The following is a 25,133-nucleotide window of genomic DNA, read 5'->3' as shown; positions in this document are numbered from 1 at the left end:
AAGTTTTTCACTGATAAAAGGTATGATCTGTGTTTTCCTTCTTAACATTCGATTTATATCCTGACTCGAGGTCCTTGTTGAGTATGACATATCGATTCTATCAAAAAATTCAGTTAGAACATACTATCGGCCTTGCTGTAGTTTTCGCTATCAATTTGATGAACGATTCAAGACGTCATCAGAAAACTCACCTTTCGGACGGCGTGCATTCCAGCTTCTTGACAGATAGCAGCAATTTCAGCACCAGAGAGCTTGTCTGGACGTGATACAACTAGAGGTAAAAAAAGGAATTAGTTTATCGCAAACCACTTTTTTAGAAACATTCTAGGACAACGTTTCAAAACGACAGCAACTTCTAGCGAAATCTTCGAAACTTACAGTCCTCCAAGTCCACTTCTTCAGAAAGATTCATCTTTGATGTTATAGTTGTAAAGATCAATCGTTTTTGACGACGGTCTGGAGTTGGGAATTCAATCTTTCGATCAAGACGACCAGGTCTCAATAAAGCAGGGTCAAGAGTATCTGCTCTGTTTGTAGCCATAATGACCTAGCATTAAAAAAGGTTGGAATGTTGGTAAAAAGCGAGGAAAAAAAAGAGAAGATAATGAATGGATAATGCTGACACTACACTACCTTAACAGTCGAATTCTGATCAAACCCATCCATCTGATTCAACAATTCCAACAAAATACGTTGCACTTCACGATCAGCGCCCGTCTGGGCATCAAATCGCTTTGTAGCAATGGCATCAATTTCATCAATAAATATAATCGCAGGTGAATTCTCTCTGGCCAATCTAAATACATCACGAACCATACGTGGCCCTTCGCCCAAATACTTTTGTACAAATTCCGATCCAACAACCCTGATGAATGATGCCGTAGTATGATGCGCCACCGCTTTAACAAGCATTGTCTTTCCTGTTCCCGGAGGGCCGTATAGCAATACACCACGAGGAGGATCAATACCGATTTGACGATACAAGTCTACATGCGTCAAGGGCAATTCAACCGCTTCACGGATTTCCTGCTTTTGCATGTCGAGACCTCCGATATCGGCGTATGATACATCTGGTTTCTCGTCAGCACCCAACATGGCGATAGACGAGTCAGCTTCTGGAGGTAATACATCTACTAGTGCGTTCGAATGTCGATGAAGGGCGACGGATGATGAGGGTTTGAGTAATTCACGGTCAATGGTACTTAGAATTCGAACTAGGTAGTTGGATCCCGTGGTAGAGCCGACAATACCAGTATGTTGATCAATGGGTTCCAAGAATTGGCCAATTACTAGTGGTACGGATTGGATTCGTTTGACTTCTTCCTGTGCTCGAATGAGTTCCCGTTTGAGGTTTTTCTGTTCGTCTTTAATGTACTCTTCCTGTAATTCAAGAAATTCCAATTGGCGTTGTAATTTCTTTAATCTGGTATATAAATCAGTGGATTCTTCGTCTTCCTTCTTCTAGAGTAAACGATATTGACGGGTGAGTTTCGTACTTGACTGCTCGAATTATATTGTTTGGATTATTGCAACGGGCGTTTGAAGACAAAACAAGAGATGAAGAGCACTACTCACTAGTTTTGGCAAGCCTCCTATTTCACTCATCTTCATTACAGCAACCTCGGCCATGATTGTATCTCAAACTTTAGTTTGATTGCAAAAGTCTGTGACGCGTCATAGACAAGAACGAGTGCATAAGTTACTAACTTTTATGATTGTAACGTGTAAATACGTAAATATCTACATTCTAAATGTAAACTTCATAATAAATTTAATCGTCTCCCTGCAGAGCTTTGGCACCTTTAACAAAATGCGCTTTGATCCTCGCCAACAAGTCCTGATACACCTTCTTGTTTGACGACGCGTCCTTGGTAAACACGTCATGATAGATCTGATCTAGCAGAGCCTTGTACTCGTCAAAATCATACTTGGATCCATTGCATTCCATAAATTTGACCATTCCCTGCGACATCATTATTGTGAGACAATACATTCACCTCCATTTAGTGCCAAATTGTTTTATAATCTCACCTCGCCACCAAGATTCAGTAAATCATAATATTGTCGAGCATGATCTAGTGCCTTTTCATGTATCGATGCTATGTTGGTCAGATTCTGTTGCAAGGACTGAACATTTCTAATCATTTTGGCAATCCCATTGCGATTAAGTCGTTTGATGTGACGAAGATTCGAGCATAATATTCTGGTCATGAGACTCGCCAGACCATCAAACAAGAACCTACAGAAGGAGCAAAAAATCAGGCTACTAGTTTGACGAAGGACAACAGACTCTGAGGCCGCAAACCTGATACGGGGTATAGGCAAGACCGTACTCATGGCTTCCTCGCACATGGTCAAGTCTTGATTTAGAGCATTGATATACGGATCTGGCTCCACTGGTTCATCGTCCAACCAATAATTACCCTGTTATGAAAGAAACGATGGTCAGTACAACAAAAGTTACGTTGAGTCGAAGAATCCATCAGATTACCTCTCTGATGGCAAGATCTAGATAATACATAACATGACAACGTGCTTCAAGTCGTAGCGTAATCAGCGCTCGATCTGACAACGACTTGCAATTTGACAGTAAAACATCAAATTTCCTGAGATAAAATGAATGATTCAGTTCGTGTGTTTCAGGGAAAAATACAAGACTTGAGAACGACTACTGGTCAGCAAAACTTACTTGATCATTTCAGAATCCAGCTCCAATTCAACCACATCATCAGGTTCAATGGCCAGTCCAGGTAAGCTGTCCGAAGACCATTTCACATACATTTCCTTTATCAGGCGGATTGATCAAAAAACTAGACAGTCACAATCTTGATTGCAACAGTCTCTTACCGAAACAGACATATCCGCGAGAGCTCTCACAGGCGATGTCGAAACGGCCTCAACTGGAGGAGCCTCTGATGTCGTCAACATGGCTAATTGCGATACAAACCATTGCTAGTGATTTTAAATTGACTTGGAAGTCAGCAAAAAAAAGGAAAATCGATGGCGACATGTCACATACCGATGTGTAATGCAACGTCGCTAACCCTTGCAGCTTCTTATAATCAAACACCATCTCTCCACGATGGAACGACCTCTCATTCTTGAGTCTCATTTCAACATATGTTTCCTATCAACAAGTTATGTAAAAAAAACCATCACGAGAAACGCCAGTACAGTTTCAAAGCTTACTCTCTCACTAAGATGACGATTAACTTCCAAATCAACATCTCTTTGCGTATCAAAGAATGTATTCTGGACAACCAATTTGAGCAGATCTGGGTCATGTGCCCAGACACAACTGATAATATTACGATCTGCTTCTCCTGCAGTGTCTGAACTGTCTGCGGACATGAGTGCTAGTTGAAATACGAGTATTGGTAATGCGAACTGCAATTTTTTGCGGAATGTGAAAGAAATCGTCTCTCACCCCAATATCTCGCACTCAATTTCTCATGAAATTTAACCAATAACGTCTCAATCAATTGAATGAATTCCGTCTTGTGTACTGGCATCACAGGCAAGATACGACACATGCCTTGAATCAAAACCGTGAGCCCAACAGCACTCTAACAAGAAAAGGCAAAAGTGCGAAAAAGGAGTCAGCTGCTGCGTTACAGTGATTGAGTTTTCTTTCCAGAACACACCTTAAACAACGGAAATTCAATAATATGATCCATTTGAAAAGCCTCATCACCATTGACAAATTCATGAAAGAGTTCCATCACTCTTGTTTCCAATTGCGGTAAAAAGACGCTCAACACAAAGTCATCCAAGAACTTTTTGAATGTTCCAGTTGGTCTAAGATTAAAAGTTGAAAAGGAAAATTCAGTCAGTGTGCAACATAAATAAAGGAAGACAAATGACAACAACACTACGCGCTAGAAAAAGTTCTAGAAAGCGAGAAATGCTACTTACGCAATACCACCTGTAGACTCTGACTTTTCAATAAACTTCATAGTCATGTCAAAGATCATCAAGATATTAGCAGGATCAGGTGCAATCAACAATCGATGCCCTGTTGAAGTGGCTGTAGCATACTTGTCAACAACATGAACAGATCCACTAGTATCATCTGATCCAAGAAGGCTGGACGCGTTCGCACTGACAGTTGCAGCACGAGAGACTGGTGCAATCGCATGATATAATCTGGCTACTGGATCGTTGGAAACATTGCCAGCCGTTATTCTGAACACCTAATACCAAGGGGAAGAAAGATAGGAACGAAAGAAAAAAAAAACTACGATATAAGGCACGTACCTTTGATCGAGGCTGAGGTGACTTCCGCTCAAACATTTCATTCAAAGATGCAATCGGATTGTTGATACCAATCTGCCGCTGCGACGCTGACAGGTAATCATACAAGAGTGCCTTGACCTGATCATAACGAATGAGTTAGACCAAAACAACCACGCAGCTGGCTTCTATATTACACACTTCACTCTGAATCACATTCCAAACATCTCGAATATTGTAAGCAGGAGTTCCTAAAAGTTTGCGGTTGGTGAACGGCATACCGAAAAAAAATATGGCAACAAAAGATTGTATTATCACCTGTATTGATATTGCGCTATATAAAAGACAATGTTACTGACCATGATCTTCGCAAGAAAAAGGTACGTTTGAATACCTGAGCAAGAACAGGAATCAAGGATAGGATGTAAAAATGACCATGCAAGACAGTCTTGAGTCGAACATACAGAGTCGTCAACAACTCTGTCAGAATGTAACCTTGATTCTCTTTTGATTTCCATACAATGGATGCAAAAGCTTTCAAGGCAGGCGGTCTAGGAACATCACCTCGACTCTCTCTATAATATGACGGAAAATTGGTCATTCGAAACGATGTATGAGCCATTGAAACACCCGTACCTGTCAGAAATCTCCTGTATCGTTCTCTCAATCACATAAAAGATTTCCAGGTTCAACCTTTGCTTGATCACCTATCAAGGGTTTATGTGATGAGGCTAAGTTGCACACCAATAGAGATCTGCCAACGCTTCTCACTTCAGTGGCATTCGGCAGAGCGCCGAGAAGAGCCAGTCCTTCAACGACCCAGCTCATATATTGCAAAGAATCAGCTTCAGGGTTGGTGTCGTAATCTTCAGTGACCTACGTGAAAGGAAAGTCAAAAAAAAAGACAAAAAAGGAAATTCATAAAGAAGACATGTCTCACATCATTCGACTTGGTCTTAGATGACTTGCCACCTATGAATCAATTCAATTAGTCTGTTGGAAAGGAGCATTCGTCGTAACGTCCAAAATGAGCTTTTACCCTTGTTATAAACAGACTGCCTCCTATTCGGACTTTCAATCGTCACCACCCGAGCTTCCGTCTCATCACCAACTCCACCAAACCGTTCCACTCGTTCCTGACTGAATGGGCTCTTCAAATACAAGTGATTGTGTAACTCTTCAATCAATGTCTCATTCAAAACCCCCTTCATCTGCTCCAAATCTTGTCGAATGTTGGCTACAGCTCCAATATCCATGAATTCGCGGGTTTTCAATGTTTTGGTGGCGTTAAGGAGTGTTTTGACTGCAGAGAGGAAGAATTTTCCTTGCATTAGGGACTCTAATTTTTCTGGTGTTCTTCTAATGTCCTCACTAGTTTGAAAACGCGTGTGAATGATGATACCAAGCAGAAAAAGGAAACTTAAGGGATATAATGACTTGCATGGTGTCTAGTATTCTCATCATTTCCTTGTATTGAATGCTCTTGACCCAAAGATGCAGTAAGTCAAACTTCTTGCATTCCAGGAGACCTTTACACCGATCTAGATTATCTCGTAATGCTCTAGTCCTCATTTGAGAATCTACAGATGTATTTTTTGTAAGAGAATCGAATCTGGAGCCCCAGATTGAAAGAGAGCTCGAGTACCAGATATTGCGTCAACTACACTGCTGAAGGTATGTATGGATGTGTTGAAAGCCTGATGATATTCTATAATCCGGAAAGGTATTAGGAACAGATAAACGAGGGGCACCGTGTAATTCATGTGCTTTACCGTCAATAATGATATCCATAGCCTTTTCCAACTCACTATACATTGTGCAAAAGGCCGGATAGTCTCGACTCAGCGTACTCGTTTCCAGTAACGATAATGCCACAGGTACTGGATTATACTAAAGATCGAGTACAAATGCTATCAGTCCTTGGCTGTCACAAGTAATAAACGATGATCACTTCCAGCAAAAGTCATACATCATCATAAGTAAGATCGACCCATTCAGCCCGTATGGCTTCTAGGCATTGTACGACTGGTTCCGGCAGAGTACTTGGTTCATCGAAGGCCCAGTCGACGCCAGTCTTTTGTTGCGAAGATGCTAAATTACCAGTTGTCGCTGTGCTGGCAGCGGCCGGCCTGGTGGGAGCTGAAGATTTGGGCTTTTTAGAAAACATTATGACCGAATATGGCCAAATCTGTTGTCTTTTAAACAGTTCCTCTTCGTTCTCCCTGCTTTCTGGTGTTGTGATTTCGTTGGATGACGAGTGTTTCGCGACGCGATGAACACGAGGACTGGTGCTGGAAGACAGATTTCTTACTGCTTACCTGTACTTATTTCATCGAATCGGACGCGAAAATCGCGTAGTAACATCACAGCAGAAGTCGCTTGGAAAGGTTCCATAAATAGGAAATATCAATAACTGAATAACACATTGCACGAGGATTCTGAAAGGACAATACTAATTTATGATGTTCCAAGAATGGGATTTGACAAAAACAACAACCTGTTTATGATGTTTCTCGTATGTGCAAACTTGAAGAGGATCTACTGTGGCTGAATCTGATGTGGGCATTACCACAATCAAGCTGGAATAACTGCTAGAGTCCTTCTACATGAAGGGCATGTATGGACCTAAGATGATTGTTGAAACATGAGCATGGCCAAACAAGTCAAAACATTCAAACTATGTCAGAGATTACCTTGTCAAGCATGGAAGGGAAGCAGCAAGGTAACAAACAGCATAACGGTCCACAGCACTATAAGCAATGAAAAGACATACTGTCAGATTTAATCGGGGCTTGGCGTTGAAAACGTCCAACGGCCTCACCAAGCACAATAGACCTCCAGTGACGAGAGCGAGACCACCTGCAAAGATTGATGCAAACGTTGTAGCTGAGCGTCGCCTCACGCAAAATGAACAAATGTTATCACGTACCAGGTTGTTCTGAAACGATTGTAGTCACTTCCTTGTTCTCAAACGGACACATCATACGCACTGGGCCAGAGCATGGAACCTACGTTGAAGGCAAAATATGCGTTAGTAATGCGTATTCATTCACAATAAAGGCTTTAGCAGCCCCAACTGCGACGCGCACGATATGGCAAATGAGTCATTTGCGATGCTAATGTATGCATGTGATTTTTGATTCCCTTTACCTACCAGAACGTAGCCATCTTTCATGGAGTATGGAATGGTATCCGTAGTATTTGGATTTGGATAGATTGGTCGTTGTTCAGCAGCATAGTACTTGTAAACGGTTTCGTCCACTTTTCCAGAAGCACCAGATCCAGTGGCAACATTTACGTCCACGGGAGCAGCGCTATATGCTGGGGGAGCTGTAACGTTTGGGTATATCTGGTCGGTCATTGCTGATTTCTTGTAAAGTGTCGTTTGTAGTCGTGATAAGCAGCTGGAAAGCTCACACAGCCAAAGCGTACACAAAACGTCGACCAATTAGATTTAAGACCTAAGATGTTGGACGTTTTGCGTGTTTCGCGTATCGAAATATCCATCATATTCAAAAACGATCTAGAATAGTATATGTTATAATACAATAGCGTTGATGACTGTTGCTGCGATCATCGCCAATTCAATTGGTTGGTGACCATATTGTTGATTATTGTTGATTGGCAACAACAGCGTAATCAGTTCCAGGAGCAGCTTCAGACGGTGGCGGAGGTTGAGCTTGTGCTGGTGGCGGCGGCTGAATATTGTCATTACTATGATAATCAACATTCGTGTTGTTGAATCCAATTCTTCCTAATCCTTGATATGGTGGTCGATATTCGCCTCTGTTTCCTTGATCTTGATATGGCGGTCGATAACCTGCTTTTCCAGGTCTACTGCTACCACCACCTTCGCGCTTTCGAGTATTCTGTCTCCGATTCCTGCTCTTGCTTCACAGTTTCTATCAAATCTGTGGCCAATTCTTGTTGACGCGGTTGCCTTCGTCCGTGGCATCTGCAGGCCTCTTGTGCCTCTTGGGCCCAGCCATCGTTGTATGATCGTGAGGGGGATTGTGTGTATTTTGCAGAGAGGCGCAACGGGTTCAGTTGTGTATACGAATATATCGAAATATTAAAGGTAAAATATTACCGTGACGGGCCCGCGATATTGAACGTGGTATTGCGACGTGTAGCTCTAAGTTGAACGTGCTGGCCACCCTGAAACCATCGTGCTGCGACCACCAAACATCAAACTGTAGACTACCTAGACGATGCTGACTTAAAAAAAGACCGTGTATATATGTTGTAAAAGCATCAGAACATGGATAACGTCAAGCTAAAGCGAATACCACTATAGATGAGTTCAGACTCATGCGGGGATGACGGCCAGAACTCCTTTGCATGAAGGACATTCATGTACTTGATCAAGACAAGAGTTGCAGCAGCATGGCAAGCACCAGCAAGGCCAGCAGACCTATAAATGTTGTTTTCGAATATGTGAGCGGATGAATTGGAAGTACAAGACGTAAAACACAACGCCTACCATGCACATGAAAGCAGTAGAGCAAAGCGCCAGAAGTCCCACTTGGCGCTTTACAACCGTGACGACTTGCTTGCCTTCGTATGGGCACCTAAAGAATTTGATGGTTAATGTGAGACAACGACGAGGGTTCAGTAGAGGTCACTGGATGTTGCTGCAACATGTTTTCAAGTTTGATCCTTACCACATTCGAACAGGACCGCGGGTTGGCAGCATGATAACATTGTTTTCGATAGTGTATGCGACTGGAACGTTGCTTTCTTCAACAACAATGACTCGGGGATTGGCTATTGTGGTCAGTGGATATCAGTTGGTTGATGTGAATGTGGTAATCAGGCAAAGATGGAAAATCTTCCAAGTAGTTGCTCACAGCAACTACCGGCTGTAGGAAAGTAAAACGCATACCTTGGTAGTATACAGCAGCTGGAGTTTCGCTTGATATAGTGTTGGATATGGGCGCTTCTTCAGGCAATCCAAGTGTATAAGCAGGAGGAGGTGTGGCATCTGGGTAGACGGAACCAGTGCCAGTTGAAGATTCAGGCTGCTTGCTCAATAGAGGTTTGCGTTCGTCGGTCATATCTAGGTAGAAAAATGTTGGTCAGTCACAATGCCACAATGACTGTTGATGTCCACGGCAAGGCTCTCTGGTTCTAAAGACAGAGACAGCCGCGGAAGCGATCTGACTACCAAACAATCAGATATATCAAATGTAACCGAGCTTTGACGGCCTCAGTTGTTCAAAGTGTGTGTCATTTGAGCACACCGTTGAAAGATGATAAGCTTCAAGAACAAGAAGCACCATATGGAAAACGATCAGCAGAGGCGCCGCGCTTACTTGTAAAGTTTCTTGTTTCAGTAGATCAGCTTGGAAAATGGGGTTTCAATAATGTTTGTTGAATTGACAAGTGGCAAGAAATTTTAAACTTTCGAAATCCCATTAACGAACCGAGTGCTGGCGAGACTTCTAAAACTAGTCAATTCAGCCATGTCATCTGTCAAGATCAGCGACAAATTAGGCCTGAACGATGTTAACGTGACGGGAAAACGTGTCCTTATTCGGCAAGTAATTGCCCTTGAATGTCTTCAACTTTAAAGCTTTACTTTGGACTAATTACTACATTCTATTTGCATCTAGTGTGGACTACAACGTACCATTTTTGGATGGAAAAATATCAAACAACCAGAGAATCGTCGCTTCTCTACCCACCATCAACTATGTACTCAAGAACGGTATGACTCAATCCAGCTTGCTGTTAGAACCTATGCAAGCGACAACAGAAGCCAATTCCTATCATTCAACAGGTGCAAAATCTGTCGTGTTGATGAGCCACTTGGGTCGTCCTGATGGAAAAGTCGTCCCAAAGTACTCGCTCAAACCTGTTGCTACTGAAGTTTCGACCTTATTGGGCAAACCAGTCACCTTCTTGGAAGACTGTGTTGGAAGTGCTGTCGAGGAAGCCTGTGCCAAACCTACTGATGGTGCGTGTCGAGTTGCTAGTCAAACTATGCACACGTCAATCTGTTGACTGCTCGTCACTTTCACAGGTCAAATCATCCTATTGGAAAACTTGCGATTCCATATTGAAGAAGAAGGTTCTGTCAAGGATGAAGCTGGTAATAAGGTAAAAGAAACAAAGAAATTTTTATGCTTGGTCATTTGAGCTGTTGAACTCAACTTTGACGTTAGATCAAGGCAAGCAAAGAAGACATTGCTGCATTCCGAGCCTCATTGACCAAATTGGGTGATATCTACGTTAATGATGCCTTTGGAACTGCTCACAGAGCTCACAGGTATTGTCTGCATCTATGAGGCAAAAAGCACATGTATGTCGATTTCTGATGACATTGATGCTCTGTTGTAACTTGCAGTTCCATGGTTGGTGTTGAATTGCCTATTCGAGCAGCTGGATTCTTGATGAAGAAGGAATTGGACTACTTTTCAAAAGTCCTTGAACATCCTGAACGACCCTTCTTGGCTATATTGGGAGGGTACGTGTGCTAGTCTGATCCTTATGAGGCTCTCGACTAACAACAGTATGCTTGATTTTATGTAGTGCCAAAGTATCTGACAAGATCCAACTCATCAACAATCTGCTTGACAAGGTGAAGCCACAAAATAACATACCTATATCCAACATATAGCCTTAACTTGAAGCTTCTCTAACCAATTTCATCTCTCAAATAGACTGACAAGATCATTGTCGGTGGTGGTATGGCCTTCACATTCAAAAAGGTCATCAACAACATGAATGTGAGTGATTGGTCGCGTCGTGATATATGTCCAGAAATGATGATTGACGTTTTGTGCTCTTGGTTCCACAGATTGGAGGCTCGCTATATGATGCAGAAGGTGCCAAGATTGTTCATGATTTGGTTGAAAAGGCCAAGAAGAACAGTGTGGAATTGATCTTCCCAGTTGACTTTGTCACTGCTGACAAATTCTCCAAAGATGCTAACGTGAGTTCACGCGTATCGCATTTATTAAACCCATAATCATCACTCAACAACCACAAACTACTATAGGCTGGATACGCAACAGAAGAAGAAGGCATCCCAGATGGTTTAATGGGTCTAGACTGTGGTGAAAAATCAAACGAAATCAACCGCAAAGTAGTCCTATCATCCAAAACCATCTTATGGAATGGTCCAGCAGGTGTATTTGAATTCGAAAAATTCGAAAAAGGCACCAAAGTCATCTTGGATGCCTTGATTGAAGCCACGAAAAACGGTGCTACTACTATCGTTGGTGGTGGTGATACCGCTACTGCTGCTGCCAAATGGGATGCAGAAGATAAATTGTCGCATGTCAGTACTGGTGGTGGAGCTTCGTTGGAGTTGTTGGAGGGTAAAGTTTTGCCTGGTGTTGATGCTCTTTCGTCAAAGTCCTCGTGAATGCGTCTATAAGAAGAGAGTACACGCAACAAAGCAAATGTATTGTTAGAATATAACTTGATCATCAAAAAAGAACGTCTTTTTCAAGGTTTGGAACGTGGTTGAATCCGACCATCGCTACAAAACTTGAAAAATCGCGAGAAAGCCGCAAGAAACACCAGGAAGAGCAGGAAATCAACCCAACTGTTCCAATTTTGATTCAATTTGCTTCAGAAATATGGCCTCATCAGAGCCGGTTTGGGTAAGATCTTCCACTTCGATTTGTTTGCAAGCTTTTAACAGGCTTTTTGAAGTGAAGCTACAAATACATCACCACAGATCATCGTTCAATCAGCTTTCTTGTCGAGTTATTTATAGTAATATCTGTATTCTTTGTCTAGGTACGCTGTACAGGTACACTTTGACCTCAACATCAACGAAACCTGCGACAACATAAGCTTTGACCGAGATCTTTGTTTGAACCTCCATGAACGACTGAAACCCTGCTCTTACAATATATTATCCACAAAAGGAAACTCGGTCTCTCCTGTAAATACTGTCATTGGTGGATTCGAAAAGGACGGCAGCGAACTATATATCGCTCGATCGTTACTTGGTGGAGGAGTTCACGTCGGTATGTGGAACTTGCTGATTTCCCTTAACGACACGCTCCCTTTCCTTCTCTCTGCTTCCAAACGCATGTTGCTGAATATCGAAAATGAATGACTCTGTTTTCCAATCTTGTAGGAAAAGCTGGAAGACATCTGAGACCTGAAGGCTGTCATATCGCATATGGAGGCAAAGAATGCGTGGAACGAGAATATGAAGTGTTGACTGTCACAGATCCTAATGCTTTCGTTTGGGTATCCTTGTTTCATTTGAGCATTTTTTGTCTTCTGTATACCTCACACCCTGACTTGAATTTTCATATCCCGCTTCACAGGTCGACGATGCAGGAAAATGTACAGCTCAAGGATACACACCCGTCTCTGCCGGTCGCGAAAAGGACGGTCGAGAACTCTATGTCGCTCAAGTGCTCTACGAGGGTTCAGTACAAGTTGGGAAGACAGGGAAACATATGGATGGTGCTCATATTGCATATTCTGGGCGTGAAAAGAATGTATTGTGTTATAGAGTTTTGTGTCATAAGCCTTGACAAACCACAAGCTGCAACAAAGATATTTTGTTTATTATGACTACTCTTCTACATTTTTGGTTTAAGAGCTTTCAGGCCGGCTGCGAAACCTTGTACCCACCAGTTTCCCATTGTGCCGTCCGAGATTTGCGAGATAATTGAGACTACTTGGTCCGCTGTTCCCCAACCTGTTATATAGAGACAAGGCGTCAGCGGAGAGATCAGCCCGAGTACTTGCGAAGACGAAACTTACTGGATTGGTAGCCGTACCCGCCATGGCCGTAATCTAAACAATATTAGGTCTGATTAGCCAAAAGAACTGGTGACGAGGACTTCAAACATAGCTTACTGTGTACTAGTAGAACGCATCGTCCAGAACTCGTTTTCACCATCTCAGGCTCCACACGTACGTCCCCCTTCCTAGTGGGCCTCAGACCAACCTGTAGTTCCAAGTGCAAGGAGTAAGAGCTAGAATCCGGCATGTATCATTCACAACAAGAAGTCATATTCTTACCTTATGCTCAACAACCTCCACCTTACCATCCGGTCCAGCAAGTTCAGGACAAACTGCAACACATCGCTGTATTATACGTTCTGCAATACCCCAATCAGGCTCCAAATTTCCATTGTTTTGTTGATAAGTGCCTCCCAATATAACCGTCCCGTCATTCCTGGAGATGATATATGTTGTCTCTGGCTGCAAACGTCCAGCACCAACAGCCATAATCGTCAATAGCACTGGACTTTTAACGATAACGATCTGTCCACGTGTTGGATATACATCGCTATCTTCTACACCTCCCAGTGTCTTGGCTCCAATTCCAGAGCAGTTTACGACTACATCACAGTCATCGCCGTTGTACAGGTCTTGAATGTGCTCAACGGTACCATGTTTGAGAGTTCCACCCAAGTTGGTGTACATGGTCAACAAGAACTTTAAATATACAGGGACTGTTATGCCAACAGTCATATACCGGTACCCGTATGAGAAGCCATCTGGTATTTCGTTGGCCTCCAGGACTCTAAAGCCTGGTATAAACCGTGCAAACCACGGATTGGGTCTCTGTTGCTTGTAGTATTCAAATGAAGGGTATCTAACGATTCCAGCGGCAGGTATTTCGGCTAGTGACCAGAGGACTTTGAAGGCAGCCTATTGTTGCTGAGTCAGTAGAGTCAAGTTAAGAGGTAAAGCGGGTGATGTACCTCATCATAAGCTTGCAAACGTTCATCTCCATTCTCGACGAATGATCTCCAGTTCGCACCGGCTTTAGGACTCGTGTAGAGAGGATCTGCATCGAATGCAAGTGGTGATGACTTTGAGATTATGGTGGTGGAGCATCCTTGAGCTTGCAGTAATCTATGTTTTGGGAATCGATATACGGTTTAGTGAAAAGAGTATACTTCGATAAACCATGAAACCTGAATAATCACGATATCACGTTTGTCAAATCGACGCAAATTCAAGAATCTGAGCGTTTGCACTTACACGCCGACAGTTAGGCCTGAGACTCCAGCTCCAAGGATCCGTACGCGAGGCTTCGAACCCATTGTAATATTACTATTGTTCGTGCTGATTGTGTCGAATGATGTCAGCATTTCAGCCAGATACCTAGATTGTGCAAACCGAGTGACATATTCAACCGTGAAGGTGAACAATATACGGAATATATCTACATGAAAACTTTCGTGTTTCACACGTTCATTGCCTCGAAAAAGAGCTAAATCACGTCGGAATTGTGAAAAGTTTAATATTCGTCGCCGTTTTTGACCAGAAACTCGTGATTTCCTGCCAGAGACGTGACGTTTTAACGTTTTAGTGACATAATCCTGGAATAACTTGGAATAAGTTGGAATATTGCTTGTCGTTATTCCATGAGTAAGCCCTTCCCCTCTGCTTACTTCACACTTCGACACTACAACAACAGGCTCCGTTGACAGGTAAGAGAAGACGAGACATTATATCTGCCATTGCTTATTTACGTTATATTTGAATGCTCGTCGTTGCAAAAGACGTGTGCATCCGTTGGATGGATGGGATGGGATTCGTTGTTACTGTCACGCTTCCCCCAAGTTTTTGCATTTTATCCAAGTGGAGGAAGAAGGAAGTGGAATCAAACGATATTAGGATTTAATCTTTCATTGCTGTGATGATGCTCAGAGCCTGAAGCCGTGTCATCATGGAGCTGCCTACACATCAACATTTGGGTTTGGAGCATTTGGTGAAGTCAAAGTTTTGCATTGAATTGAATTGCAAAGGAGAATAAGGTGGCTGTAGATTACACTGGAACGTTATCGTTATGAAGAGAGCTTGCAATCGTCTCGTTGCACATACATTCACCACCATCAGAAAACACGTCAACACATGTCATGTACACCAATACTAACAAAGCATTTCCAACTCTTGATTCTAGATTTTAAATCAGTCATGAGAGCGAAGTGGAGGAAGAAGCGACAAAGGAGACTCAAGCGTAAGGTAAGAACATACGACCTCATTGCTTCACCCATACAAATTGTGCGCACATGTATGGAGATGCGGCTCTTAATACATACCTTCCATCCTTTCTAGAGGAGAAAAATGCGAGCTAGATCCAAGTGATCTACCAACTAGTGCTATCTACAAAACGAAGATATGCCAAATGCCCAAAATTGGGTAACACAAAATGTATTGTAAACAAAACAACACCACAAAATCAACTCGAGATATTTACGCAAGTCGCTCTCCTTGCCATAGAATATATATTGTAAAGCAGAATCACACAAATATATAGTCTAGTAAGATCTTGAATTTTGGAATGTTGGGCTTAAGCAAATGTTCGTTGTTCTTCTGTGTGGATTTCAATGGTATTGATGGCGATTCGCGTTATATTGCTGCATATCGGTGCTATCGGTGCTCTCATTGCATCGACTCGCAAACATGTTTCGTTGAAACCGCAACATTAACTCGGATATGTGTTTCTTGTTTTGCACATCTATTACAATACACCCCAAAACACCTCTCTTACAATGATCTCACACGTGCTTGACGCGTAGCCTCGTACTCTTCTCTCAGCATTGCCATAACCTTCTCCAACCCAGGATTTGGTCCCAACTTGCTCATTTCTTCTGAAATCTTGGCATCAAGAGAGTCAATTACACTCTCAGTGTAGTCTAATGACTTGCTGGCATTGATCAAATCCATAGCACGTTGTTTTGCTGGAATGTCTGTTGGTCTTGCACGGAGGATGTCTATGGGTGAAAAAAGGGTTTGTCAGTGACCTGAATACTAGATATGAGGTTAAGGTACGGTTTGCTTACTTATCAATTCGTGACCAGCAAGGTTTTGAATGGAGTGGATTACTGGGTATGAGAACTTTCCTTCACTCAAGTCTTCACAGAATCCTTTTGCGTCAGTGTACTATTTGAGTGAAATTGTGTCAGCGTATGAAACTTCTTGAAGGGAAAAACACAAGATGATGTCATCTTGTATGCCTTGGTAGAAGCAAGATTGAGGTAATCGTCACGGATTTGGAAGTGGACACCTATCAAGTCAACAAGTGGTACCAAGTCCCTGAAACGCAAATTGTGGTTGGTTAGCTTGAGAATCAACAATTGAGCTGTACGAAGTCTGTATTTTTTCAACTACTTGTTGGTTTCGGTATAGAGCTGCATCATCTTGACTCCAAGTCTCATCAAACCTCCAGTCTCTAAAGTGATTCAAAAGATGCAAGTTGAGTTCAAGCACAAAAAATCCGTGTTGCCATTCAGGAAATGCAACAAACTTACTGTTTGAAACCATATCAACATACTCCTCCACACTCGGACACGCAACACTCCCATTATCCCTCCAATACAACTCAAACCCTTGTCCACGATGCAACTGAATCATCTCACACACAAAGATCTTCGTCATGGCCGCATCTTCCATCACACATTCCAGCGCATCAAAGTAGCACAAATTGGCAGTGTTGATTGTTGATGGTACTCCATGTACCATATGAGCACTTGGTTTGCCACGACGCATGGGCGAGTTGTCTTCGATATCGTCGACGAGGAGAGATGCATTGTGGAGCTTTTCGACGACGGATTTGATGGTGACGAGCTTGTCCTTTGGGACGTGGAGCCAGTGGTCAAAAGCGTCCATTAGTTTGGAACGGATGCCTTTGCCTCCAAGGGTTAGGAGATAGTCGTATGGGAGGTAGAGGACCTGGAATGAATCATAAGGTGTAATTAAATCGGGCTTTTTGCTCGATCGCATATTGGTTTGTTTTTGAAATTATACACAGACCTTGTCACGGCCTTCGACTTGAGTCTTTGGCACAACTTGAGAATTGACCGGCATCGTTGTATACTCTGTCTGAGATGTGATGGAGTTTGATGAATCTGAGATGTGAGACACGGAATCAACAATTAAAAACAAAACTTCAAGATTAGAAGTTATGACGATGAAGTGCACTTTTGCAAAGTCGCGTCTCTACGTGAGATATTCTTCCGATGATTAAGCACATGTATGCGATTTTGGTGTCCAGTGCCGTCTTTTGGATGATTGTCCTGAAAAGCATTATTTTCCAAGATGCATTCATTTTTTAAAAACCACAGTACCAGTGTCGTATCTTTCTCGAGAAGTTTAGAAAGAGATAATCAGTACTTTGATATTAAAGAAAGGCATCGAGCTGATACCACGGAGCTCACCGATCGATACGAACTTTGTGCTCTGAAATTCAAATTGAAAGACCCCCTCCAGTTTTTGTCATGTTTGAAGCTTTGAATTTCATTGCGTTGAGAAGAGGTGTAGTAGGCGCATGGAGCAAACTAAAATACTATACTGATTACAAGAGTCCAATACACTGTCGTCAAAGCCTGTGTTTGAAAACATTAGGACACACAATTTTCATCAAACCACATTCTGCTGAGTTTCGATTCCTCCCAGGCTATGTGACCTGGTAATAAGCGAAAGCGGAGCTCAATAATCAGGAATCATGAAGCCTGAAATTTGCCTTGACTTGCAATCACTCTCAGTATGCCCATGGTCTGACGAACCGAATTGTCGTATGATGCGCCAAAAAAAATTTGTGTTTTCAAGCGCACTCTGGTTATATATAATACAAGTTAAACCTATGAAATGTATGTGTTTTTTAATAGTCCTGACGACGCCGAGAATTATACTGCTGCATCTCGACATTCTCTCTGTCCATAGGTCCACGTTCTCTCGACCGCTCCGACCGTTCCCTAGAAGGTGTTCTACCACCACCAGCCTGTGGTGGAGGCCCTCTCCTCCTATTCTGGGATCCATAGCCGGCACCATCGTCAGGCCCACGCCTAGTATCGGGCCCACGTCTGGCATCAGGGGGAGATTGCCCACGCTGCTGCTGTGGCGGCCTTCGTTGCGAATTATACGGGCTTTCACCGCCACGGTTGTTTGATGGTCGACCTGGAGATTCACCACGTCTGCTATATGTTCCGTCTGTTGGCGGCCGTCTCTCACTGCCCTGTCCAGACGACTGTGTTTCTGATCGTCCACGACCACCGGTTGGCATACGTTGTGATTGAGACATTCCATCGTCCGTGGTGGGTGTTCTGCCGTTATTTCGTCTATTGTCGGTCCCAACGCCCATCCCCATACCAATACGTCCATCCAAACGCGAGTCAGGAGAAGCAAAACCACCTTGATTGTTCATCGCTCGTTGTCTGGTATCACTATAGTTATTGTTGTTCATGGCTGCTTTTGCAGACGGTTGGTATTTATCTTCAATCCATCGATCATCGTCGTAATCACGGTTGTACTTGTTATTGTTGCCGGGTCTTGTTTTACTATAAGCTAATGGCGGTGGTGGTATAGGCGATCCAGCATCAGTTTCAGATCCGTATTCGGAATTACGGTATGCAAATCCACCGGGCGATGAGATATCCAGGATTTTATCATTGTTGCCTTCACGTTTACGACGGTTGCGTCTCCTAACCAGTATTACTATCACACCTACCAGAATCAGTGCTAGAAGCGCACCACCACCAATTCCTATATACATTATCGTCTGCGTTGAGAAGACGGCAGTTCCAGCTGTCGTCCCTGTTGTAGCTGCTGCTGGGGATGCTGAAGGTATCACAATACCGACTTCAGCTTGTGTTAAATTCGTACCAATATTTATATACGTCCCGACAGCAGCCAAGTTTGTGCAGCAAGTATCGGCCGGTGTGCCTAAACAGTAGGTCGCAGCTGCGACTAGGTCTGGCTGTGAAGGCCCAAATCCACATGATTGAGAATCTACTGGGACTGAGAGCACACATGTTCCAGTATTTGTTTCGAGAGCTGTACATGCCGTTGTCCAGCCTGCAACGTATGTGGTGATATTGGTTGCAGTAATGTTGGGACATATGGCAGTGTTTTTCAAGACGGATGTGAGGCTACTCAAAAACTGATTACATGTGCTGGCACAAATCGGCGGTGGTAGAGTCTGTGTTTCGGAGAGGACTTTAGCTTGGTGACTATGATCAAGATCTGCACCAGAGCAACCAATGGAGGAACAGACACAAACATACCTTTACATTCTCAGTGCAGTTCTGGCTGACTGTGATCACATCATAAGCGCAGGCCAATGTGTATCCAAAGCGTAAATATCCATCCTTATTGACGAGGATCACAAGTTAGCTCTTCCACAGTTATTGGCAAACATCGGAGCTAGCTTTTCCACCTTGCACCGGAACTCAAATTTCGAAACCGACAGAAGATATACCACAAAGGAACTTACAGGCAATGTGCATCCAAACTTGGCCAGCTGTTTAGCAAAACCACTAGACTGATACGCCCACTTGTGCGTATACAAATCAAAGCTCGTCATATCCGTCATGTTGGGGCTTCCAGTACCCCCAGCTGCCACAGCAGTAAGCGATATAGCATTGGCATTCCAGTTCGGGCAGACTTTAGACGTGAAGTTGGTGCAGTTTTGGGCGTTCGTCATTACCAAAAGCGAGGAAAGAAGCAGACACAAACTTGTACGGTGTGATAGTGCCATTGTTCCAGCAAGTGGCAACCGTTAAAGGGCTCTTCCTGTCTCCAAACTGAAACGGTTTTCCAAAAAAATGTTTTGTGAACGAACGGTGGTTCATCTTGCCGTTCTTTCCTCTATCGGGCTTTGGTGAGAGGAAGTGTGATGGTCTGGACAACGAGGTGACGGGGGGACCGGAACCTGGCATATACGCGATATTTCTTACTCAATAGATCTTCTGAGGCGTTTCGTCGATCTCCGAGGTACCTTTTCAGGCTTGTTTGTCTAAGAGATCTCTGAAATTTCTCAACTTTTGACGACAAACTTGTAGCGGTCGCTCACAAGAGCTTATTAGAGAGTTCTTAATGGTATTATGACCACATTTACAAGTTGTGACATTATTGATCGTACCGATGCAATGTGAAGAATATCATCTAGTTTCCAATGGAGCTTGCTTTTACGAATTCGCAAAGGCTGTGAGCTTTTCACCAGTCAATCTAATGAAAATGATAGTTAGTATCTTTTGTTAATTCATCTGTTCTGACGACAGGTTGCTTGCCTGAAAACAGTCCATTCGTTTTTCTCAACGGCACCCATAGCCTTATAAAAGTTGATTGCAGGAGTATTCCAGTCCAAAGCAACCCACTCCATTCTGGCACAGTCTTCCTTTTCAGCGATCTGCGCCAACTCTTTCAGCAACGCCTTTCCTACCCCTTTACTCCTGAATTCGGGAAGGATGAATAGGTCCTCAAGGTAGAGACCCCGTTTGCCTGTGAAAGTGCTAGTAATGAGGTGATCAGTTACTTCTGAACTCCATACTTGTTGCGATATTCCAAACCAGGCTGATCAGCAACGTTGGAATGCAAGCGTGTTATGAATCTTCCAATACCAAGTTCCAAGTTTCAACAAAGCAGTACCTGAAGTTGTAAAAGTAGAGTGCGAATCCAGCAGCGTTGTCATCGTATGAAGCGATGATGACCTTTTTTCAAACACAATGGTGAAGATTAGTATAGAGGAGTGAATCGATCAACGTGTGAATCAAATGCTTCAAAGAAACAAAAACGATGCAAGCTCACAAGCAACGGAGTTCAAACTTTCTGCAACTAAATGCAACCTACTGACCTTTGCAGCGTTTTTAGTGAACAAGGAATCGCTAAGAATGGCTTCAGTGGCATAGACCTCATCCGAGAGCTTTTCGTATTCGGCAAGTCCCTTAATGAAGTTGAAAATAAGAGGCACATCTGCCTCAACAGCCTCTCGGAGTTGCAGTCCACTCATTTTGGCTCCGCTGGTTCAAATTGTTGAACTTCGATTTTTTTGTTTGGTTGAAACGTTCTTCACATGTCTATGAGCGTGTCGATCGCGTTTTTTCACGGTGAGGATGCCAAAGAATTCGTGGAGATCCATGGATATCTTTTAGTTTGCGCCCACGCCACCGTTCAATTTGCATTGACAGCTATCAAATATCTTCTTTGTGCTGAGCAATCAATTCAACACTTCAGAACGAGACAGTGAGGGAGAGTGCAGGGATGGCAGCCTCATCGCACATCGAGTATCAGGACAACAGTTATATATCAGATAGTTGCCGTCTCCCATCATCAACCAGCAATTTCAAGCCAAAGCGAAAAGGTGGACCCATTTCATTACAGCCCCCAAAGACAACGATATTGGCCACCTCCTCTGGTGAATTTACCTTCCAATATTCGATACATGATCCAGGAAGACACATGCTGCGGGAAATGAGACTAGTCTTTCCACATTTAAAGGAATCTGATCGACTACTTGTTGTACCCACATTCCAGAAGGCTGCTCACGATCTAGTCGCTGTTACCGCTGAGACTAATAGAGAAAGGAATCTGTTGCTGGAAAATGTGAGTCTCGTCTTGATGCCATCCCCTCTCTTTGCCAAACTTGTGCACATGTTTTTTCTGTTGGTGCAACAAAATTTTCATACCTCTTTGTTCTTCTAGTTTTATGAGTGGGCACGTCGAGTATGTGAATATCTAGTGGAACGTGGCCATTGGGCGGACTTCACCGATCCCGCTTCTGGCTATCCTGTATGTTATTTGCAACGGTGTTGGCATGTGCGGTTTCCACCATCTTCGACAAGTCTGAACTGACACGTTACCACATAGATGTACAGCCCTCGTGGAGCCTCTTTATATCCAGATGTCGATGGAACTGTCCACCTGCTGAATTACGCGTCGGATCAAGCTGGATGTTGTCGGATATTACTTCACCCAAACTGGGGAACTAGGAACTATCCAGCTACTCTCTTCTCAACAGCAGATCTGGCAACGCTTTCTGAAGCGTTATATGTGTGCACTTCATAATTCATAATAACTTATACCCTGATCATAATACCCGGACGTTTTGTAGACAAATACATAGATGTATAAATGTACCACCATTCGAATCGAAGGTCGAATTATAGCAATCACGATCAGGTTTATTACGCGAAAAGGGTATGGTACTTGTTCGCAAACACCGGTCGAACGAAATCTGTGACAAGAGCGAATCTGAGTTTGAAATTCGAGTTTTGGCCAATGTTTTTTGATTGTTTTACGAGCTGAAGGCAATGACAGCTCCCAAAGCGAAATTGGTGCATATTCTCTATGCATCGCAAACAGGCAACGCTGAATGGATAAGCCATCATATTCATGAAGATGCAATTCGACAAGGTTTTACTGCAACTTGCACAGTGCTTGATGAATGGGCCACGGCAAGTTGGTGCAAACTCGGGATTTATTTTGATCTTGGATCCGTTACTGATTGTCTTTGGAGAATAGGTGGACTTGAAGGGTGATTCTGTTGTAATCTTCGTTGCATCAACTACTGGGGATGGTGATCCTCCAGACAATGCTACTAAGTTCTGGAGACATCTTAGAAGAGCTAAAGGTGCTGAGTTGGATGTGTTTAAGGGGAAGCGGTATACTATGCTAGGTATGTTTTATGTTATGTGATTGATCCAAGCTTTGCCAAAAGTGCAAACCAATGTTGTTGACATCTTTTTTTTTTGTCTAGGTTTGGGAGATACGAACTATGACAACTTTTGTAATACGGCCAAGAGATTGGATCGCCGAATGAATGAACTTGGTGCTATACTCTTTTATGAACGAGGATTTGCTGATGACGGTGTTGGGTACATCTGCTCAGCAAAAAAAGGGTCGTGTATATAACGTTAACACGCGTTTTCGTTTAGATTGGAACTAGTAGTTGACCCATGGATGGAAAAGTTATGGCCTGCTCTTGAACAACATGTCGAAGTAGATCCAGTGAAGGCTGCCGAATTCGCCACTGCTAAAACGACCTCAAAGTTCAGTGTGCTCAGTCTCAAAAAGCCTGATACGGTTGACGATAAGGCTACTGAAAAGATCGCTAATGGCACTACTAAAGTAAAGGATGACAAGAGTGCACTGCCACTAGGAAATGGTCTGGTTAAACCGGCTCTGACTAGTGCCAATATAGTTACCGCTGCACCTGTTAAATCAACTAGCACTGGAACCCCTACTCTCAATACTGGCACTGTCGTGAATGTAGATACGTCAAAGTTGGCCAAATCTGATGCCGTAACTTTGACCAACGTACCGAAACTAGTCCCCTTTACACTCACTCTGAAACCTACAGGAACGGCTAGACCCTCTCTAATGTCTTCTGATCAATTCTATTCTCAAACCATAAAAGTCGCTGCAACCAACACTTCGGAATACTCACCCACAATCCCATTCCTGGCTCCAATCCAGTCAGCACGATGTCTAACAGGTCCCAAAACTTCTAAACGAGTTATAGAACTGACGCTGGATATCAAGGCTTTGAATTGGAAGTATCAAGCGGGAGACTCGTTTGGTATTGTATGTCCGAATGCGGACGAGTTGGTAGAAGGTTTGCTGGCTCAACTCAATCTGAATCGAGACGAGACGTTTGAGCTGTCGTCGGCCTCGTTAATGTTACCGTATACCAGTAAAATGCCACTGACGTATTATGAAGCTCTCAAGTATCACGTAGATTTGCTCTCGTTTCCTCGAAAGACAGTGTTTCGCATACTGGCTGAATCCACTACGAATGACGCTGAAAAGAACACGTTGCTGTTTTTGTCTTCTGCTCAAGGTGAGCATTTGATTTTGTATCACTTAAAATGCAAAAAAAGGAAACTGACGATCCCCATAATTCCTTTAGGTGGAGAAGCTTTCAAGCAACTTCGCAAACAGCAACCAACGCTACTAGATCTCCTTCGTACATTCGCATCGTGCCAGCCTCCATTCACTCACATATTAGAACATTTACCAAAACTACAGCCACGATACTATTCAGTGGCATCTCTAGATCCAGAATCAGTCTCTTTTGCATTCAACATTGTAGAATACGATACTCTCAACCCTATAAGATCAGTACGAGGCCTTTGTAGTGGTTGGCTAGACGATATAACAGGCCATATATTAACAGGGAAAACACCATCAACCGCCACACTTCCATCAATACCTATATTCCCGCGCCCATCAAACAACTTTCATCCACCATCCGATCTAAATACACCGATTATATGTATTGCAGCTGGAACGGGCATCACGCCGTTTATGGGCTTCTTGCAACACTGGAAAGCACATTCTGCGAAGGGGCTTGTATGGATGTTTCATGGATTTAGACGTGAGGGACAAGATGAATTGTATGGTAGTGAGTTGCAAGGGTTTGTTGATGGTGGCGTCTTGTCTACTTGGACGAAATGTGTATCGCAGCCTGATAATGGGGGTGTGAAGCAGCATGTGCAGGATCGTATCAAGGTTGATGCTGACGGTGTTTGGATGTGGATTTCGCAGCAAAATGCACGTGTATATCTGTGCGGGTAAGTGCGTGTACATGTGTAATGAGTACTTGGTGGTTATAGCCTCGTTCAGAGCATGAGAGTGACTTTCTTGTTATCTGGTTTAGGTCTGTGGCTATGGCTAAAGATGTGCATGCATGCTTTTTGGAAATCACAGCACCGCATGTAGGTGGTGTAGTTGAAGCTCAGGCGTACTGGATGCGTATGACTGAAGAGGAGCGTTATGTTCGTGATATATGGACGTGACGTGTCGGATGAAGAAGAAGGATAAAAAGGTAGCCTCATTTAGTTGGTTTAGGAAGGTGGTAGCTGCGACATTTTCGCGCTCCCTGTTTATACTTTGAATATATTATTCATTCGATATTTCTGGTCGTGAAATGGTAAAGAGCGCGTCACTACACGATCAAATCATCAAATCGATTGCTAGATTTAGTAAATTTGCTAAACCGCGAAAGAAATTGACGCTATCTTTTGTCGTTTGCTTCTCACGCCTGTTTGCTCCCGGATTCATTTGCGTTACAAATTGTCACTGGAACCCAAAAACTGAGCTTCAGCTTAAGCTGCACGAAGAAATCCAGCTTCTTTGGATAAGGGTTGGCCTGGTCTCCATATTCTCTCATCATCCCGAAAGAGCTC

General features: G+C 43.2%; 6 protein-coding genes across 6 annotated transcripts; 2 read left to right on the top strand and 4 right to left on the bottom strand.

Moving 5' to 3' along the window:
* Positions 1-7: 7 nt before the first annotated feature.
* On the bottom strand, positions 8-1,629 carry SmJEL517_g00824 (uncharacterized protein; the record flags this gene model as incomplete). The annotated part of the gene is made up of 5 exons (XM_031166752.1): positions 8-97; positions 192-271; positions 379-547; positions 634-1,461; positions 1,576-1,629. The coding sequence occupies 5 exons, from the start codon at positions 1,627-1,629 to the stop codon at positions 8-10; spliced, it is 1,221 nt and encodes a 406-aa protein (XP_031027100.1).
* Positions 1,630-1,771: 142 nt separating this feature from the next.
* On the bottom strand, positions 1,772-6,400 carry SmJEL517_g00823 (uncharacterized protein; the record flags this gene model as incomplete). Its single annotated transcript, XM_031166751.1, has 23 exons — positions 1,772-1,963; positions 2,032-2,239; positions 2,306-2,424; positions 2,492-2,606; positions 2,690-2,784; positions 2,848-2,952; positions 3,020-3,127; positions 3,190-3,356; positions 3,428-3,566; positions 3,645-3,798; positions 3,916-4,193; positions 4,258-4,374; positions 4,435-4,484; positions 4,552-4,567; positions 4,628-4,808; positions 4,870-4,940; positions 5,005-5,109; positions 5,174-5,205; positions 5,273-5,604; positions 5,744-5,813; positions 5,879-5,941; positions 6,006-6,123; positions 6,203-6,400. 23 exons carry the CDS (start codon positions 6,398-6,400, stop codon positions 1,772-1,774), a joined length of 3,033 nt encoding a protein of 1,010 aa, XP_031027097.1.
* Positions 6,401-9,698: 3,298 nt separating this feature from the next.
* PGK1 (phosphoglycerate kinase) lies at positions 9,699-12,740 on the top strand (the record flags this gene model as incomplete). Its single annotated transcript, XM_031166750.1, has 13 exons — positions 9,699-9,776; positions 9,898-9,943; positions 10,016-10,192; positions 10,259-10,335; positions 10,401-10,504; positions 10,583-10,702; positions 10,768-10,816; positions 10,899-10,964; positions 11,036-11,170; positions 11,237-11,558; positions 12,117-12,218; positions 12,332-12,447; positions 12,528-12,740. The coding sequence occupies 13 exons, from the start codon at positions 9,699-9,701 to the stop codon at positions 12,738-12,740; spliced, it is 1,605 nt and encodes a 534-aa protein (XP_031027098.1).
* Positions 12,741-12,788: 48 nt separating this feature from the next.
* SmJEL517_g00821 (uncharacterized protein) lies at positions 12,789-17,037 on the bottom strand (the record flags this gene model as incomplete). The annotated part of the gene is made up of 12 exons (XM_031166749.1): positions 12,789-12,907; positions 12,973-13,005; positions 13,069-13,159; positions 13,234-13,869; positions 13,923-14,076; positions 14,206-14,328; positions 15,758-15,944; positions 16,014-16,113; positions 16,164-16,266; positions 16,342-16,402; positions 16,482-16,902; positions 16,984-17,037. 12 exons carry the CDS (start codon positions 17,035-17,037, stop codon positions 12,789-12,791), a joined length of 2,082 nt encoding a protein of 693 aa, XP_031027095.1.
* Positions 17,038-20,163: 3,126 nt separating this feature from the next.
* Positions 20,164-20,956, bottom strand: SmJEL517_g00820 (uncharacterized protein; the record flags this gene model as incomplete). Its single annotated transcript, XM_031166748.1, has 4 exons — positions 20,164-20,175; positions 20,246-20,459; positions 20,596-20,657; positions 20,801-20,956. The coding sequence occupies 4 exons, from the start codon at positions 20,954-20,956 to the stop codon at positions 20,164-20,166; spliced, it is 444 nt and encodes a 147-aa protein (XP_031027096.1).
* A 251-nt stretch (positions 20,957-21,207) lies between these two features.
* SmJEL517_g00819 (uncharacterized protein) lies at positions 21,208-24,743 on the top strand (the record flags this gene model as incomplete). Its single annotated transcript, XM_031166747.1, has 8 exons — positions 21,208-21,549; positions 21,649-21,735; positions 21,814-21,996; positions 22,468-22,621; positions 22,703-22,820; positions 22,881-23,785; positions 23,855-24,518; positions 24,605-24,743. 8 exons carry the CDS (start codon positions 21,208-21,210, stop codon positions 24,741-24,743), a joined length of 2,592 nt encoding a protein of 863 aa, XP_031027268.1.
* Between the last annotated feature and the right edge of the window lie 390 nt (positions 24,744-25,133).

This window comes from Synchytrium microbalum (assembly GCF_006535985.1).
Source record: "Synchytrium microbalum strain JEL517 chromosome Unknown SmJEL517_scf0003, whole genome shotgun sequence".
Classification (NCBI taxonomy): domain Eukaryota; kingdom Fungi; phylum Chytridiomycota; class Chytridiomycetes; order Synchytriales; family Synchytriaceae; genus Synchytrium; species Synchytrium microbalum.
This window is presented reverse-complemented; position numbering and strand designations above follow the sequence as displayed.